The 14,807-nt window shown below is 38.4% G+C and overlaps 2 protein-coding genes across 6 annotated transcripts in view; one reads left to right on the top strand and one right to left on the bottom strand.

The window, feature by feature from the left end:
* LOC145483775 (uncharacterized) overlaps nucleotides 1–14,725 on the top strand; it is a 37,891-nt gene extending 23,166 nt beyond the window's left edge. For all 5 annotated transcript variants that reach the window (XM_081462316.1, XM_081462315.1, XM_081462313.1 and 2 more), the window contains exons 15-32: nucleotides 1,443–1,624; nucleotides 2,144–2,200; nucleotides 2,561–2,627; nucleotides 3,168–3,394; nucleotides 5,008–5,064; nucleotides 5,197–5,263; nucleotides 5,954–6,168; nucleotides 7,266–7,322; nucleotides 7,759–7,831; nucleotides 9,188–9,335; nucleotides 10,264–10,484; nucleotides 10,774–10,958; nucleotides 11,093–11,191; nucleotides 11,709–11,936; nucleotides 12,140–12,354; nucleotides 12,835–12,875; nucleotides 13,280–13,376; nucleotides 13,817–14,725. In XM_081462316.1, coding sequence (XP_081318442.1) covers nucleotides 1,443–1,624; nucleotides 2,144–2,200; nucleotides 2,561–2,627; nucleotides 3,168–3,394; nucleotides 5,008–5,064; nucleotides 5,197–5,263; nucleotides 5,954–6,168; nucleotides 7,266–7,322; nucleotides 7,759–7,831; nucleotides 9,188–9,335; nucleotides 10,264–10,484; nucleotides 10,774–10,958; nucleotides 11,093–11,191; nucleotides 11,709–11,936; nucleotides 12,140–12,354; nucleotides 12,835–12,875; nucleotides 13,280–13,376; nucleotides 13,817–14,258 — 2,678 coding nt within the window. In that variant the 3' untranslated portion in view covers nucleotides 14,259–14,725. The remainder of the gene's footprint in view (nucleotides 1–1,442; nucleotides 1,625–2,143; nucleotides 2,201–2,560; nucleotides 2,628–3,167; nucleotides 3,395–5,007; nucleotides 5,065–5,196; nucleotides 5,264–5,953; nucleotides 6,169–7,265; nucleotides 7,323–7,758; nucleotides 7,832–9,187; nucleotides 9,336–10,263; nucleotides 10,485–10,773; nucleotides 10,959–11,092; nucleotides 11,192–11,708; nucleotides 11,937–12,139; nucleotides 12,355–12,834; nucleotides 12,876–13,279; nucleotides 13,377–13,816) is intronic.
* Nucleotides 1–14,807, bottom strand: part of LOC145484977 (succinyl-CoA:acetate/propanoyl-CoA:succinate CoA transferase-like) — a 119,314-nt gene that overhangs the window by 63,920 nt on the left and 40,587 nt on the right. The window lies entirely within an intron of this gene.

Here is a 14,807-nt window from a genome sequence, read left to right as displayed (position 1 = left end):
TCGTTGTCGTCGTCGTCGTCGCTGTGGCTGTGGCTGTAGCTGTGGCTGTGGCTGTGGTTGTCGATGTCGTTTTCGTTGTCTTTGTTGCTGTCGCTGTCGCTGTCGCTGTCGTTGTCGTTGTCTTTGTCGTTGTTGTCGTCGTCGTCGTCGCTGTCGTTGTCGTTGTCGTTGTAGTTGTCGCTGTCGCTCTCGTCGTCGTCGTGCTGTCGTTTGTCGTTGTCGCTGTCGCTGTCGTTATCGTCGTCGTGGTCGTGGTCGTGGTCGTGGTCGTGGTCGTGGTCGTGGTCGTGATCGTCGTCGTGGTCGTCGTTGTTGTCGTCGTCCTCGTCCTCGTCGTTTTTGTTGTCGTTGTCGTTGTCGTTGTCGTTTTCGTTGTCTTTGTCGTTGTCGTTGTCTTTGTCTTTGTCGCTGTCGCTGTCGCTGTCGTTTTCGTTGTCTTTGTCGTTGCCGTTGCCGTTGTCGTTGTCGTTGTGGTTGTGGTTGTCTTTATCTTTGTCTTTGTCTTTGTCTTTGTCTTTGTCTTTGTCTTTGTCTTTGTCTTTGTCTTTGTCTTTGTCTTTGTCTTTGTCTTTGTCTTTGTCTTTGTCTTTGTCTTTGTCTTTGTCTTTGTCTTTGTCTTTGTCTTTGTCTTTGTAGTTGTCTTTGTCGTTGTCGTTGTCGTTGTCTTTGTTTGTTTTATCGCCAAGTATCGTTAACTTTCATAGCAAGTTAAAGTTAACTCTCTTTTATTTTAAGTTGTGTATTAAAACGTGCAAACGACTTTAACACGATTTCAAATTGACCCGTTTTGCTTTCGACTTGTGTCAGAAATTTGAAGCCGTTCCGCGTGAGCAGAATCGTTCCCGAACCCGTCAGACACACAGTAGAGATATAACAAATATCTTGATAACCTCGTCTTCTCGGTCCGTACTGTAACTTACGGATCCTCATTGTTTTCTCCTTCGATTCATGGCCCGCGCGAATCGCACATGGGCCATAAATCGAAGGGGAAAAAATTAAGTGGATCTGTAACTTACAGTATGGACCTCGAACTCCGTTAGTAAGATCAGCTAAATCGGAACAGTCAGGCCAAACTGTGAAAGAAACAGAAATATCAGAGACGAGACGACATGAACCGTTAAATCTCCATAAAACAACCCTCCAAAGGTTGGAATTGCTCAAAGTTTTCACGGTTGTACAGAAATTACCCGTGTAGATTTTCTTTTTACCTGAGAAATTATTGGGATGAATTCCACAGCTTTGTAGACTTTACGAGTCACTATTTTACGCTTGTGGAAGTTTTTGATAAATTAAACAGGAATTACCCAACAAGCAACAGAAACCAAGCCAGTGATAACAGGGTTGCTAAGAGACGAATATATATGACGTTTAAATTTTAGAAGTTAACTTTAATTTTGTTATGACCTTTTTCTTGAGTTGTGTCATGTTATTGTTTCTGAAAGATCCTGATCCATCACAAGTCACGGTGAGAAGCCTGGTGCTTAATGACTTCACCTTTAAACTTCCAACTGAGACATTCTCACTGAACGTAACCTGGCAAAAACCGTCGTTTAATTACAGCCAAATTAAGTCTTATGCGATTTCGTATCGCGTGGACAATGGAAAAGAAACTAGAACGCAAACAGTAAGTAGTTAATTTTACCGGGACAGGAGCGCTTGATACAGTTACTTCAGACTGTCTGCAATTCATATACAGTACTGATTCATTGCAGAACATTCTCCTAGAAAATTAATGTAATAATCTTCGATGAACCTCAAAGGCAATTTAATTCTGAATTTTTTCGTGTAACATTTTTTCGTTTTTAATGAGAATTCCTGCCTCTTTTACATAACTCACTAATTGGACGGACGCCAAAAAATGAAATTTCTTAATTGATTGATTGATTGATTGATTGATTGATTGATTGATTGAATGAATGATTGATCGTTGATCCATCTGTACGTCTACAGTCACCCATCCATTTAGTCATTCATTTATTCAGTCAGTCAGTCAGTCAGTCGTCCATTTAATTTACGTATTTACTCATTCTAGTCTTGCTACTTATTCTATTTACTAATTTAGCGTTTTTCTAACCCAACTTTTCTTTACATTGCTTTATCAATAAATATTGATTCATTTAGTTGTTTATTTTTTCTCTTCTAGAGCAAAACTTTTTTCAACATTGATGGAATCTCACACGGGCAACCCGTGGCGTTTAATGTAAGTATTGATATTTTTAAGGCCTTAAACCACATGTTGCTTTCTATAGGTCTACGAACGCGTGCTACTTAACTGAGTTAAACACTGTTAAAAAGAATACTGGTAGCTCAAGACAACAACTCGTTGTTTATGATTTTCTCACTGTCGCCTGTCACTTGACGATTTATCAATGTTGTAAAGGGCAATACTTCTTTGGAGTAGATTGAGAAAGATATTTGGCGAGAGAAAAAAGTAGAATATAACCAGCTCTCAATAAAATATATAATCAGTTTTTCTTCCACCCGTTTCAGTTAATTCCCAGATTCTCTTATAATTGTCAACCGGTCACTGATACTGGAATGTGTGTATCATTTTTCATAGGTGACACCGCAGTATATCAACAACAGAATACGAGCAGTTCCATCTGTTAAGAAAATTCATGGGCCAGGTTAGTGACTATACAAGTGTGACGGATGACCCGTCCAAACTGAATATAGCAAACAAACCCAAGGCCTCCAGAAAATTCATTAATAAAACTAATGAAAAATTAAATAATCTCAGCGGAAAAATGTTTTTGTTGCATAGCCATATCTATCAAGCCAAATAGTCTAGAATGCCATCTTGTCCACAGGAACACAAGTTGACAAATTTCTCAACTAGCAAGTATGGAATCTCTCTCAACCACTGTGCTATAATTGCATCCATCCGTTTTGCTGTTATCCTAGGATACCCAGCTAGGTTTTGAATTCGGTGGCATAATTTTAGGTGACTAGGAAGGTGCGTTACAGTTGGTTAGGACGATTATTTAAGTTTAAGGCTAAACACGACAGCTTACATGTTATTAGTGAGGTGCCATTCGAAAATCAAGACTGGTTTGTACAATACACATGCCTATCTGACCAACAAACCATAGAACCATGGAATCACATTATTGTCAATTATGTTTTAATACAAATTTGTAAACTGTAATTGTTTTTTCTCCCTCAAGTACCGAATGATGAAGAGATTTCTGTACAGCAACTGCAGCGTACAGGAGATTTTGTTGAAGACAAACAAACTAACACATTTGCCGTCAACTTCACTTGGAAACCACCATCATTCCAATACAGAGACGTGCTTTATTATAACGTGTCATACGGGTTCTCTGGCTACCCACGTGATCAATTTCCTTGTTCTTCATTGGTCAAGGGCCCGAGATGCATAATAACCGGTGTGGTGAGTGCAACAGAAAATGATAAAGAATCATTTCATAATCAGAACCATAACGAATTTCTTTTCCATCTCAAGCTCATTGGCAATAAGATTATAAATATCACCGTTGTATAAATTCGTAAGTGCATGCCGTTCTTTTCTTATTAAAGGAGCTCAGTCACGGTATTTTGAGCTATTTTGGCCACATACAAAATTACCTTTATGTCTTCTTTCCTTGTTTCCGAAATTATAACTATGAAGCTGTACCTATGTCAAATTTTCTAGGTCAACAGTCAAGTTTTGTTTGCTAGAGCGCTTAAAGAAATCGAAACCAGACAAGTCGTTGTTGGGATAAATTTTGGCCACGCAGAATGGCCGATTTATTGATTAAAACTAATATAAAATACAATATGAACGAATTATTATTTGTTAAGCTCTTGCAAAGGTGAGGGCAGGAGAAAAAAGGAGAAGTACCTATATCACAAATACATAACATAAATGAGGTGGAGGAAGGGAGGAGGAGGGTCGACCTCGCTGAGTGTGTCAGGTCTGGGGACAAAGAGGACGAACTCGACAAACATGCCACGTCTTATACCGATCGCTGAAAGCGAGGCTAAGTTATTTTCCAGTGAAACTCGTGACTGTTACCAATGAATTCGCTATTGTCATCGAAGTCATAAGATTGTCTTGTGATGGTCTTTTGATTATTGCTCAATCAAGTTTGTACTTGGTGACCCCGTCCCCATTTAGTTCGACCCTTCAGTACTCCCAGCCTTTCCTCATTATCTTAAACTCCTGGTTGAAAATTAACACTGTGTTTACAGTAATGCCAGGAGCGTGGGTAGAAGCTATAAACGCTTTTATTTGGTGGCAAATAAAATTTATTTAAATGATAGTAAACCTGAAAATAACAGTTTAATAAGATAGAAAAACACCAAAGAGATAATGATAAACCATAAAGGAAAAATGAGGGCTAAGGATGGAGAAGATTAACACGGATTACAAACGAATTTGAAAAATTGAGGCCAAACTTTTCAATATGCGCAGATCGTGACGTAGCTCCTTTAAAGTTCTTAATTTTGGCGTTTTCTTCGTGAAGCAAAGCTTACATAGCTAGTTCTTATATCGAAACTTGGCAGTCAGAATGCTTTACATATAATTACAACGGAATATTAGGTCATTATCGTGCCGAGTCATTTTAAGTTCGCTGCATCTACGACATTGAGATGATGCAAACATAAGAAATTAACAAGGGTAGTTCTAAAACAATTCGCGGGAGATGCAAGGTTGAATATGGGGAAGGCAACTCGATTTATTCAGAGATAATTAGAGGGGTACTACTGACAGTGTGTAAAGAAAATAAGCTGCGAAAATGCTAATGCAAATCTTGTATAGATTCGTTACTTAAGGATCAAACGTGTCACTATTTTAGCAAAGCCTATTATTAAAATTTTACTTTGGTGGAACGCCGAAAGAAAGCAATAACCCTTTGTTACATGTAATAATCTCTAAATTACTTTACTTTTTTAGTTGAAAACTGTAACTCAGGGTGAAGATAAGAAAAGTACAACGTTTACGTTATTATAAGGAGTTAAAAATAAATAAATTATTGAAAATTTATGTCGTCGTGTTCACAGAAAGGGACGATATTCATGTTATCAGGAATACTTCCACAAGATCATGTCATCATCGAGGTAAGCTTTACACTGTAAAATAATCTCCTGATGTTTCAGATAGATCAATTAAGAAAAGATAGTAGGTTGTGGTTATTGATAGACTGAGATAAAATAAAGGATTTCGCTTCACTGGTCAGTGTGTCTTTGTAGGTGACACCTGTTTACAGGGACAAGTATATATTGGGGAAAAAGCGACAACAAGAAGAGATGGCTCCGGGTGAGTTATCAAGATTTTATCACGTTGTATGTGCTAGACCAATTAGAAAACAAACACAATAATCAAATTTATAATGGTTAGGTAGTTAGACAAGGTCTATTACGAAAACCAGGAAAGGAGAGGAAAGTCTAAAGAGAGTGAAAAGAAGAGTGGCCAGCTCAACTGCAGTGAGCTTGTGATACAAAACTGATACACCTCTTGGATAGCACTTACTGCAATACAAAACTTACTGCAATGACGAAATTCGAAGAACGAGTACGAAGGCAGTGAATTTTCTACTCGTCTTCCATATCCTGCTGAACATATTTCTGACATCGCAATTCAAAGATAATTGATCGCAATGACTCAAAAACTAATTTATTTTTTAATAACTGGTCTTCATAGTTGTTAAGTTTGTTAACCCGGCTTGATACTTGCCTTCATGTATCAAATCGTTTCTCTAATGTGAGCTGGGTATTTCAAAAAATCACGGTTTAGAATAATATCACTGTCGCTTAAACAAAAAACCCTGTAAAAAATGTTGTTTCATGAGAACAAAAGTTTCAAAATTGCTACATTCACTAATTTATTTACTACAAAGATTAACACACCTCACTGAGAAAGTGGAACGACTCTTAAATGTCCCGTAACTTGTTTTATTTATTCTTAGTACAACTTACCATTCCAAATTACTATATTTACGTTTTACAGGCCCTAGAGAGGAATTATTGAAAGTTGTTGGACTGAGCCACGATGCGCTAGTTCCCAGTTCTAATGAGTTATTCGGCACAAAAGTGTCGTGGCAAAAACCACTTTTCAACCACAGTGCAGTGAACCATTACAGTTATAAAATAACCAATGGCACCGACAAACTTGTCAGAAATAAAGTACGACGAGCCATTGATCTCAACACCGTGTTTACAACGGTAAGTGAGACGATCTGTGAAACAGTTCCTCTAGGAACTTTTAAAACACTTATCCAGCCCCAATGTCGGCAAGGAAATGAACCCAGATGGTATCATATACAGCTTTTGTCCTGAATGAGAAAAATTCATCAAGGTGGATCGCTTACCCAACAATTTCGCCGCTTTCCTTCTTTAAATTTTAAATTAAAGCTTTCCACAAAAGAGAATTACATCTTTGGTATTCTATTACAGTTGACCATAAAGTTATTTTAGCTAAAATATTTAGAATAAGCCTGTAAAGATTCTACCTACGAACAGCGTAGCATCTCTATTTCGTCAGAATCATTTGCACTGGCAACACAAAATGGAAAAAGGTACAACTTCTTTTTACCTATTGAGACAAATGACCACTTAGTGACAGTGTCACTTTTTGACATTTTATCACGAAGTTGACAATTAATTTATTAATTTCAATTATCAAAAAAAGTGTTCAGAACCAGCCTAAATTCATGAAAAAATAAGAAAGACTTGACGCCTTCTTTTCAGAAATGGCAAAAAATCAGCTTTGTTAGTTTCAGAAATCAGTTCTTCGCGCAGTGTCAAAGTGATTGCCCGAAAAGATCACGAGTAGACCACTGTCGTAATATTAGTTTAGATTTGTTGTAGGCCGGGTATTAAAATTCTATTGACACCTCTGAAAAGATCACCTTCAACTTTTTAAACTGCCAAGTATGAAAGGCATGCGTTTTTAAACAGCGAAGATATAGAAATCTGCGAATGTTACAGACAGACTTTCACACTTAGCCACTTGACAAATTTCAAGGTGACTTTTCTTCGGAGGTATCCATGGATTTCAAATACCTTGACAAAGGTCTGTTGCGTACGGTACACTTGACTACTTTTGATGTTCCCTTGACAACCAATTCTGACGTCATCATACGCCAATAATTCTATTCACCAATAAATTTTGACAGATTTTTGTTAAGCGTGCTTCGTCAGTATCATTGAGATAGATGTGATAAAATGCTAAAGATGGGTCGTATTGTGTATTATCGTTACAAAACTTCCAACCACCTATTATGTCCACTAATAGTACTAACTTTTTACCTGTGCTGCAGAAATACACAAACGTCACCATTGACGGGATTCAGCTGGGTAAAGCAATTGAATTTAAGGTACTGGAAAAAATGTAAAAACCTAGTTCTTTTATTGCCTTTGTGTTCAGTTCCCCCACCCCTCCACCCATGCATTTTTTTCATTTTTCAAACTGATGACCTCTGATCGCATGCAGGCCATTTTCTGGTCGTTTCGCGATGAAAGAAAGAGGACGGATCCAGTCAGTGAAATCAGGGACTCTGTTGATACCAGCCTATGGCTGATGGGGCCACCCTGACTAAATAAAGTCTGCAAGGGACTTGCTCAATTAAAAACTTAAGTGTGAGATTTTTCTCTCTTACGCTTTATCCGCACTTCATAATTGCATGATATATTTCATTAATAGAGATTATTTGTCATATTAAACAAAGTCCACTACCGCCACGTCCCACGTTACAGTGTCAAATCCTCTGCTTGTTTGTATGTAGTATTCAATCTTTCGTCTTTCGTTTTCAGGTCACTCCCGTATTTGATGTGCACATGGTGACTGGTAGAGAAGCCTCGATTGCTATTCTCAAGGCTGAAATAGGTAAGTCCAATTTTTGTTCCTGTCAATAGGAACTCTTATCAAGCCAAAACACACAAAACGTCTTTCAGTTCATTGCCATACGTCGCACAAACAAAATGGTTTCAAAAGGTGCAGAACATCAACAAATTTAAAAAAACTTTTTGATTGAAAATAAACTTGTTATTTTCTTGCCCCTTTTCAGAACACGCGAATTTCACAGTGAAGAATTATCTTTGTCAATTGTAATGATATTCACGTATGATCTTTAGCTTTTCGGCTAAGGAACAATTCCTTTTGGAAAATCATACAATCTGAAATACGGCAACAAACCCATTTAAATTTACATATCCTTGTCAATTTGCATTCTTTACAGTCGAAATTGTAGAATAAACTTTTAACGGCCCATAGGCCCGTTTCTCGAAAGCCCCGGAAACCTTTCGGGCCCGTAAAAGTATTTTTAGTTCATCTGTATCTAAAAACGGAGAATTGCATACCCCTGAAACTTCTTGTATGAAGGGACTTCTGCTCATATTAAGAATTTGTGAATAAAACAACTCTGTAATCGTAAGGTTCGAGATTTTGCTATGGCTTTGCGGGTGCAAAAACGTTTCGGGACCTTCGAGAAACGGGCCCCATGTCTCTTCGCCAAAAAACACATGGCGTCTTAGTGATTAGATCAGTTGGATTTGAAATCGAAATGTCCTTGGCCAAAAACCAGCAGCTGTTATTGTTTTGGGGGTAGTCTCGGTTGTGTTCTATTAACGATAATTATTTAGCGATACGGAGTTACACACATTAATGTTTTTAAAACTGAGCACGAACTTATAGAATTGGTATGGAGGAATCTTTGTTCATAATATTGTCTCATTAGCGGCGCTGCTCAAACTACAAAAACGTTAGCTCTGAACATTGAAAGGGCGACACGATCAAGGAATTAGAGCTCGACGTCTTGAATACTTCTTGTGCGACGTGGGTTTAAAACCTGAAACTTTTACAAAGAATGTATCAGCTCATTAGCCTTTTTGCCACCTCCGTAGAAATTTTGCATTTTTTGAAAGCCAGTTTCTCCTTGAATATTACACCCAAAGAACCCAAAATTTTACAGATTACTAAGCTTTCCAAGCTCTTTAGATGCTCGGAGTCAATTTGTATCTACCATGATGTCTTCTCAGTGCAAAGTCGTCTGTTATGAGGAAAATGTAAACAATGACGTTAGCAAAGATCGCTCTTTTTTTATGAAATATTAGTCTACTGGAGACAAAGTAACAGATGTCATTAATTTTAAGCGACAGTAAGGAAGCCGAGATGCGAAGCGCCGTTCCATTAATAGGAATGGTACTTTTGGCTCTTGTTAAAAACTCACACATTTTTCATCAGGTGAAAAGGAATCCAGTTCCATGACTCCTGGTGAGATTGCGGGACTTGTCATAGGCTTACTGCTGTTAATCCTGATTGTAATCTGCTCGATGGTTTGGTGCCACAGAGAACGACAAAGGAAAAAGGAGGCCAAAGGACTTGTTTCCGGGTAAACAGCATTATATTTTCGTTTAAGGCTTCAAAATAAACCAAATTGACTCTATATGAGCCGGACACCTCTCGAGGAACAGTTGGGGCCAGTCCGGACGGTGTTTGTCTTGAAAAGAGTTGACTGTACATTCCCTCAGAGGTAGCACACGTTGAAATGCAACCCAGTGAAGTGTTTTCGTGCTTTGCAGCAGAACACTTTTTAAAGCAAAAGCGGCGATCGGGCTGTGGGCCGTCTCTGTTTGGCCGAAATAGGCCTCTTGTATAGTTGGATTCAGTTATCAACCTTTCGCGAGTGGCTGATCCCCATGTTTTTCGCTTTTACCCTACCTGGGGTGTGGAGGAAAACAGATACTTGATCTTCTCTTGATACTGATCGCTGTCTATGCAGCTAAGAACTGCTTTGCATAGGAGCAAACAAAGCTTTAGTGCGGCAGATACCATCTTATTTAAAGAAAGGAAACCATGACCGTGACTGTGTTTGATCTTAATCAGCATAGGATTATACGACTTTATTTCTCAGTTTTTTTTCTTAGTTTTCGTTTAGATTGAGGAGATATATCAAACATCCAAGACAGTGTTTTAACACATTACCAAACACCTCGATGCGCGTCATATTTTCGACTTTATCTCGGTGTTTGGAAATTTGGTCAACACAGTCTTTCGTGTTTGATCTATTACTTCCCAGTTCTCTGAGCGACTAGGACCCAATGTCCACGCATCCAGGAAGTCTACTTTGTTTCACAAAAACAAGACTGGAAACTTTCAATTCGGAACTATTACTGATAACAAACATACATATATTATTGGTAAAGTGTTGATCAACAGTGATCATTCTTTTGGTGTCAATGACAAATACCACCATGAAACAAAATCATAGGAATGACCTGATAAAGTAACTATTTTATCTCTTGCTTGGTTTTCACCAGCAAAAACGCGGTAATGATTGATCACTGGGAGGTAGATGGCAATTTAGTGTCCTTGGAGAAGGAGCTTGGAGAGGGGGCCTTTGGTAAGGTGTACAAGGGAGCCCTCAAGGAACATATTCCGCTTTCTCAGAAACTGTCTTGGAAGACACCTGTGAACACCTCACGAACTGCAACCATCAAAGGAAATGAAATGTTTACGGTTGCCGTTAAAATGCTTCATAGTAAGTATATCAAATGTATTGTTTTCTAATCTTTTAGTTACAACTGGTAGGTTACAGATGATTGCATGTATATTTCTACGTATCATACTTTTCTTGAGCTCAGTTCGGCGATCGGTGAAAACTAACTCTCAGGGGAAAAGCTTCTATTGTCAAGGTCAAAACCTCTGTGCTAGTAACTTAGAAGAGCCTTGTTCCAAGAGGCCTACTTTTTTTAAATAATAAGACAATAAATCTTATCGTGTGCTTACCGATGTAAAAAAAATCTTAAAGTTTTCCTCTGATGAATTAGATATGGCCGATGGCGACCAAAGAAGAGAATTTCTCGAGGAAATTCAACTCATGAAAGCTGTGGGATCACACAAGAATATTGTTAACATGCTGGGATGTTGTACTGTGGAAGAGCCAATGTTCCTACTGGTTGAATATGTTCCTTGTGGTGACCTGTTACATTACCTCAGAAAACACAGGAGCAAGGTTCTAAATAACATTTTATATTTTCATTGATAATTACGTTATAGGTGGTGTCAGGTTCATGTTTTGCTACTTTATTCTTTCACATGAATCTATCTAGTAAACGATTTTATTCATATTTGTATTTGCTATCCTAGGTCAACGAATATCTCGGAGATGATTCTAGAGGGCCTTACCGTTCAACGTACTGCGAAACTTATTTTACCGATGGGAATCCCACAGGAATATCTGTGAAGGTAAAAAACGCATGCAACTACCAGACTCCATGTCTCGCAACTATCAGGATCTATCTATCTCAAATACTTTTCCTTTTCTTATGTGCTTAGTACGCATAGTTCATCGTTCATTGTAACTATATATATTATTGTATTTTACAGCATTAGGATACATGTATATACAACAGCTGCGTTGTGCTCTTCCGCCTAATCTACCTAATCTCTTCCTTTTTAGTTCATCATGTTGTTGAAGTTTTTTAACAAAAACAACTGCAAAAGGGATTAATTATTTACATGTTATTTATCATTATTTTATTTGAATAGCTGCTTGTTTGTTTGTTTGCTTGCTTTTTCATTTGTTTGTTTGTTGTGTTGATTGGTTGTTTTGTTCACGATTTGTTTGTTTGTTTCTTTCGTTCGTTCGATTGTTCTTTTTATCGATGGGTCGGTCGGTCGGTTAGTTGGTTGGTTATGTTTATGTTTGTTTTTCTGCATCGTCACATAACTTTTGTTATTTCTTTTTTTTTTTTTTGGAAAGACAACTAAAAACGACCGCATCTACGTCAATGCTCCAAACATGCCAAAAGAAAAGAATGAGAATATCCAACTTCTATCTTTTAATTCTCACAACGCTGAAGGTCCTGGAACTGGCGAGGAAAACAAAGGCCTAGATACTCAGGAAAAGGAGGACGAGCAAGACAATAACGAAGAAATCTTAACTCCAGGAGATTTAATGGCGTTTGCTTGGCAAATTAGCCAAGGAATGGTAAGCAAGAGTTGATAAAATTTGCAAAGATTGTTTAGATGGAATGTAGTAGTAACTACATGAATTATGGTTAAGTAGGTCAGCGAGTCTCATTTACCCAGCATATTGCAATGCCAATCGAACCATGTTAAGTGTCTGAGGAGATTTTTTCCTTTTGATTATATTTTCAATTTTAGAACTATTTTTTATTTATTTGTTCTCAGGAATACCTTACAAAGAAGGGATTTGTCCATCGCGATTTAGCAGCTCGCAACATCCTTGTTGGGGAAAAGAAAATTGCTAAAGTGGCAGATTTTGGCCTAACTCGTCACGTGTATGAAGAGAAAGTTTACCATGCAAAGAGAAACAGAAAACTGCCATTGAAATGGATGTCAATCGAAGCCATCTTTGATCAAACTTTTACAGCACAGAGTGACGTGTAAGTATTTTAAAAATTTGGTAGGACCAAAGGGTAAGCCCATAAACTTTGTATCGATGAATGTACCTCTATTCAAACGTTTTATTAAGGCCCCGACCACAATAATGCATTTTCGGGGAAAAACGCATACTTTTTTATGTGTTCTCGCACTTACCGGAAAAGCTGATGAAAATGAGGGTTTTCGAAAAGTGTAGCCTTTTGAAAACGCTCCGTTGCTGGTGTGGATAGGTGAAAACGGTGCCGAAAAATTCCATCAACGTTTTCGGGCGTTTTAGTGTGGACGATAGGCGAAAACGTATCAAAGAGTATGCGTTTTCATACGAAAACGAACAAGTGTCGACAGGTGAAAACAAAACGAAAACGCTAGTGTGGTTGAGACTATTTTGCTTCGCTTTAGTTAAGACGAAAACGGATATTTTCAAAAACGCATTAGTGTGGTCGGGGCTTAAGATTTACACTGCTCTTCTTTTGTCCTCGCAGATGGGCTTTTGGAGTTGTCCTCTGGGAGCTAGTGACTCTTGGTACGTTGAAAAAAGTGGATTATGTTTTGACTGGAAATATCAAATGCAGCTTTATCAGCTCGAAATAAAGAATATGAGATAATAACGAACAATAGCAAAAGGGTACGCTTCTCATGCCACATAAGTGCACGGTTTTGGCAATTAGGTAACACTTCTAAACATTGACTGAAAGTCCTAATTTTTTTTTAGCCATGCACTCTTGTCAGAGAATATCTGGTACACATTTGTCATTTTCTTTTTTTTTTCAGAACGTGACAATAGGCAGACACGAACTGAATTGCCCTTAAAATGAAATACTTTTTGTCTGAAAACTAGCAAGTCCGGAAATCTCTATTCCACTTCTACTTTCATATGAAGCTAGTTCATGACAGGATTCAGAGATATTTTCTTTTTTATGCCAACAGGTGGTACGCCGTACCCTGCAATCGACAACAAAGAGCTGCTTCGCCTGTTGAAAGATGGATATCGAATGGAGAAACCAGACACATGCAACGATGACCTGTAAGTAAATACCTCGTAATATGATTCACAGCATAAAGGCCCCACTTACGAAATACTTGGATGAAAACGTTATTGACAACTTTAACTTTAGTCGGTGGTTTACGTACTTGAAGCTAGAGGATTTAGTCATGTTTTATGGCACTTTGCTTCGAGGGCTGTTAAACGTAGGCTTGACTGTCTTGGCTGTCAACCCTGAAACCGATGCACGATTTACCTAACACTGTAGAAATCAGAAATTAAACACTAAGTTGATCTCCACGTGCAAGACTTTATCGACAATCAGGACAAGACAGTTGTGTAATCTAAAAGACAATCATGTCCTGAATTATGCCATGCTTGACAATTTCCCCTGCCATATTCAACCTGGTCATAATTTTCTGAGAAGTCTGTAGTTGAATATTGACATTTGCCCAATATTAACTTACCGCAAAATTCTTTAGCTACAACATGATGACAGATTGCTGGAAGAAGTGTCCTGAGGCGCGCCCGACTTTTACTCAAATGAGACAGAGACTGGAGGAGATGATGCAAAAGGACAATCCGTATTTGGATTTGAGTGCTCTGGATGAAACAAAAGAATACTACAATGTGCCTTCATTTAACAGCCTTACTGAAGAGTCCACGGACGACTTGTTTGATAAAGACGATCAGGAGTGCCGTCAAGATTCTAACGAAAATAAGGAACTGGGAAGTGAGAAACCTACTAATGGAAACGAAACAAAAAGCTTTGAGCAAATAGAGGAGAAACAGAACACAAAAAATACAGTAGCTTACGATGGGTATGGTAAAATCGATGATCGAGGTGGTAAAAATGTGACGATCAATTTTGATGAGCTAGAAATGAGCGTGTACAGACCGGCAGCTCGAGTAACGGCCTCCTAGCGTTTCACATAGGATATCAACCTGTCAGTTAACTGTCAATGTCAATTGTCAGAAATACCGTTATCTAGCCTAAATATAGTCAATTTTTAGGATTTGCAAGGGCGTACCTTGCTACTTATTGCTAGCTTATATTGGAATAGAAAGGTCCACTGGTATTTTCTTTTTAAAGTTTCCTTTGAAAAGACAACAACCGAACCGGTGAAACTGAATTACTAGACTGATGTTCATCATTAGCTGCCTCCCTAGGCGAAGGCTTAAATGGTTAACGCTGGACGCCGGAGAAAGCAGTCCGACTTCAAACCCTTGCCGAGGTCACTGCGAGGTCACTCTCAGGACACAAGTGAGTTGAAGGCCGAGGCGTAACCCTACCATAGACGTACGACTGGCATCTCATCCAGGGGGGAGTAGAAATACTCCTAGTTGCTTATCAGTGCTATGGAACCCGGGATAAACGCCAGTAGAACACTTGAAACACGTAGCACGAGGCAGACTTTGCCGTCCCTGGCTTCAAAAATCCAACGACGACAAGTTATTGATTGGTAGACTGCG

This window comes from Orbicella franksi, chromosome 4, assembly GCF_964199315.1.
Source record: "Orbicella franksi chromosome 4, jaOrbFran1.1, whole genome shotgun sequence".
Classification (NCBI taxonomy): domain Eukaryota; kingdom Metazoa; phylum Cnidaria; class Anthozoa; order Scleractinia; family Merulinidae; genus Orbicella; species Orbicella franksi.
The sequence above is the reverse complement of the archived record's forward strand: the minus strand, read 5'-3'. Positions and strand labels throughout refer to the sequence as shown.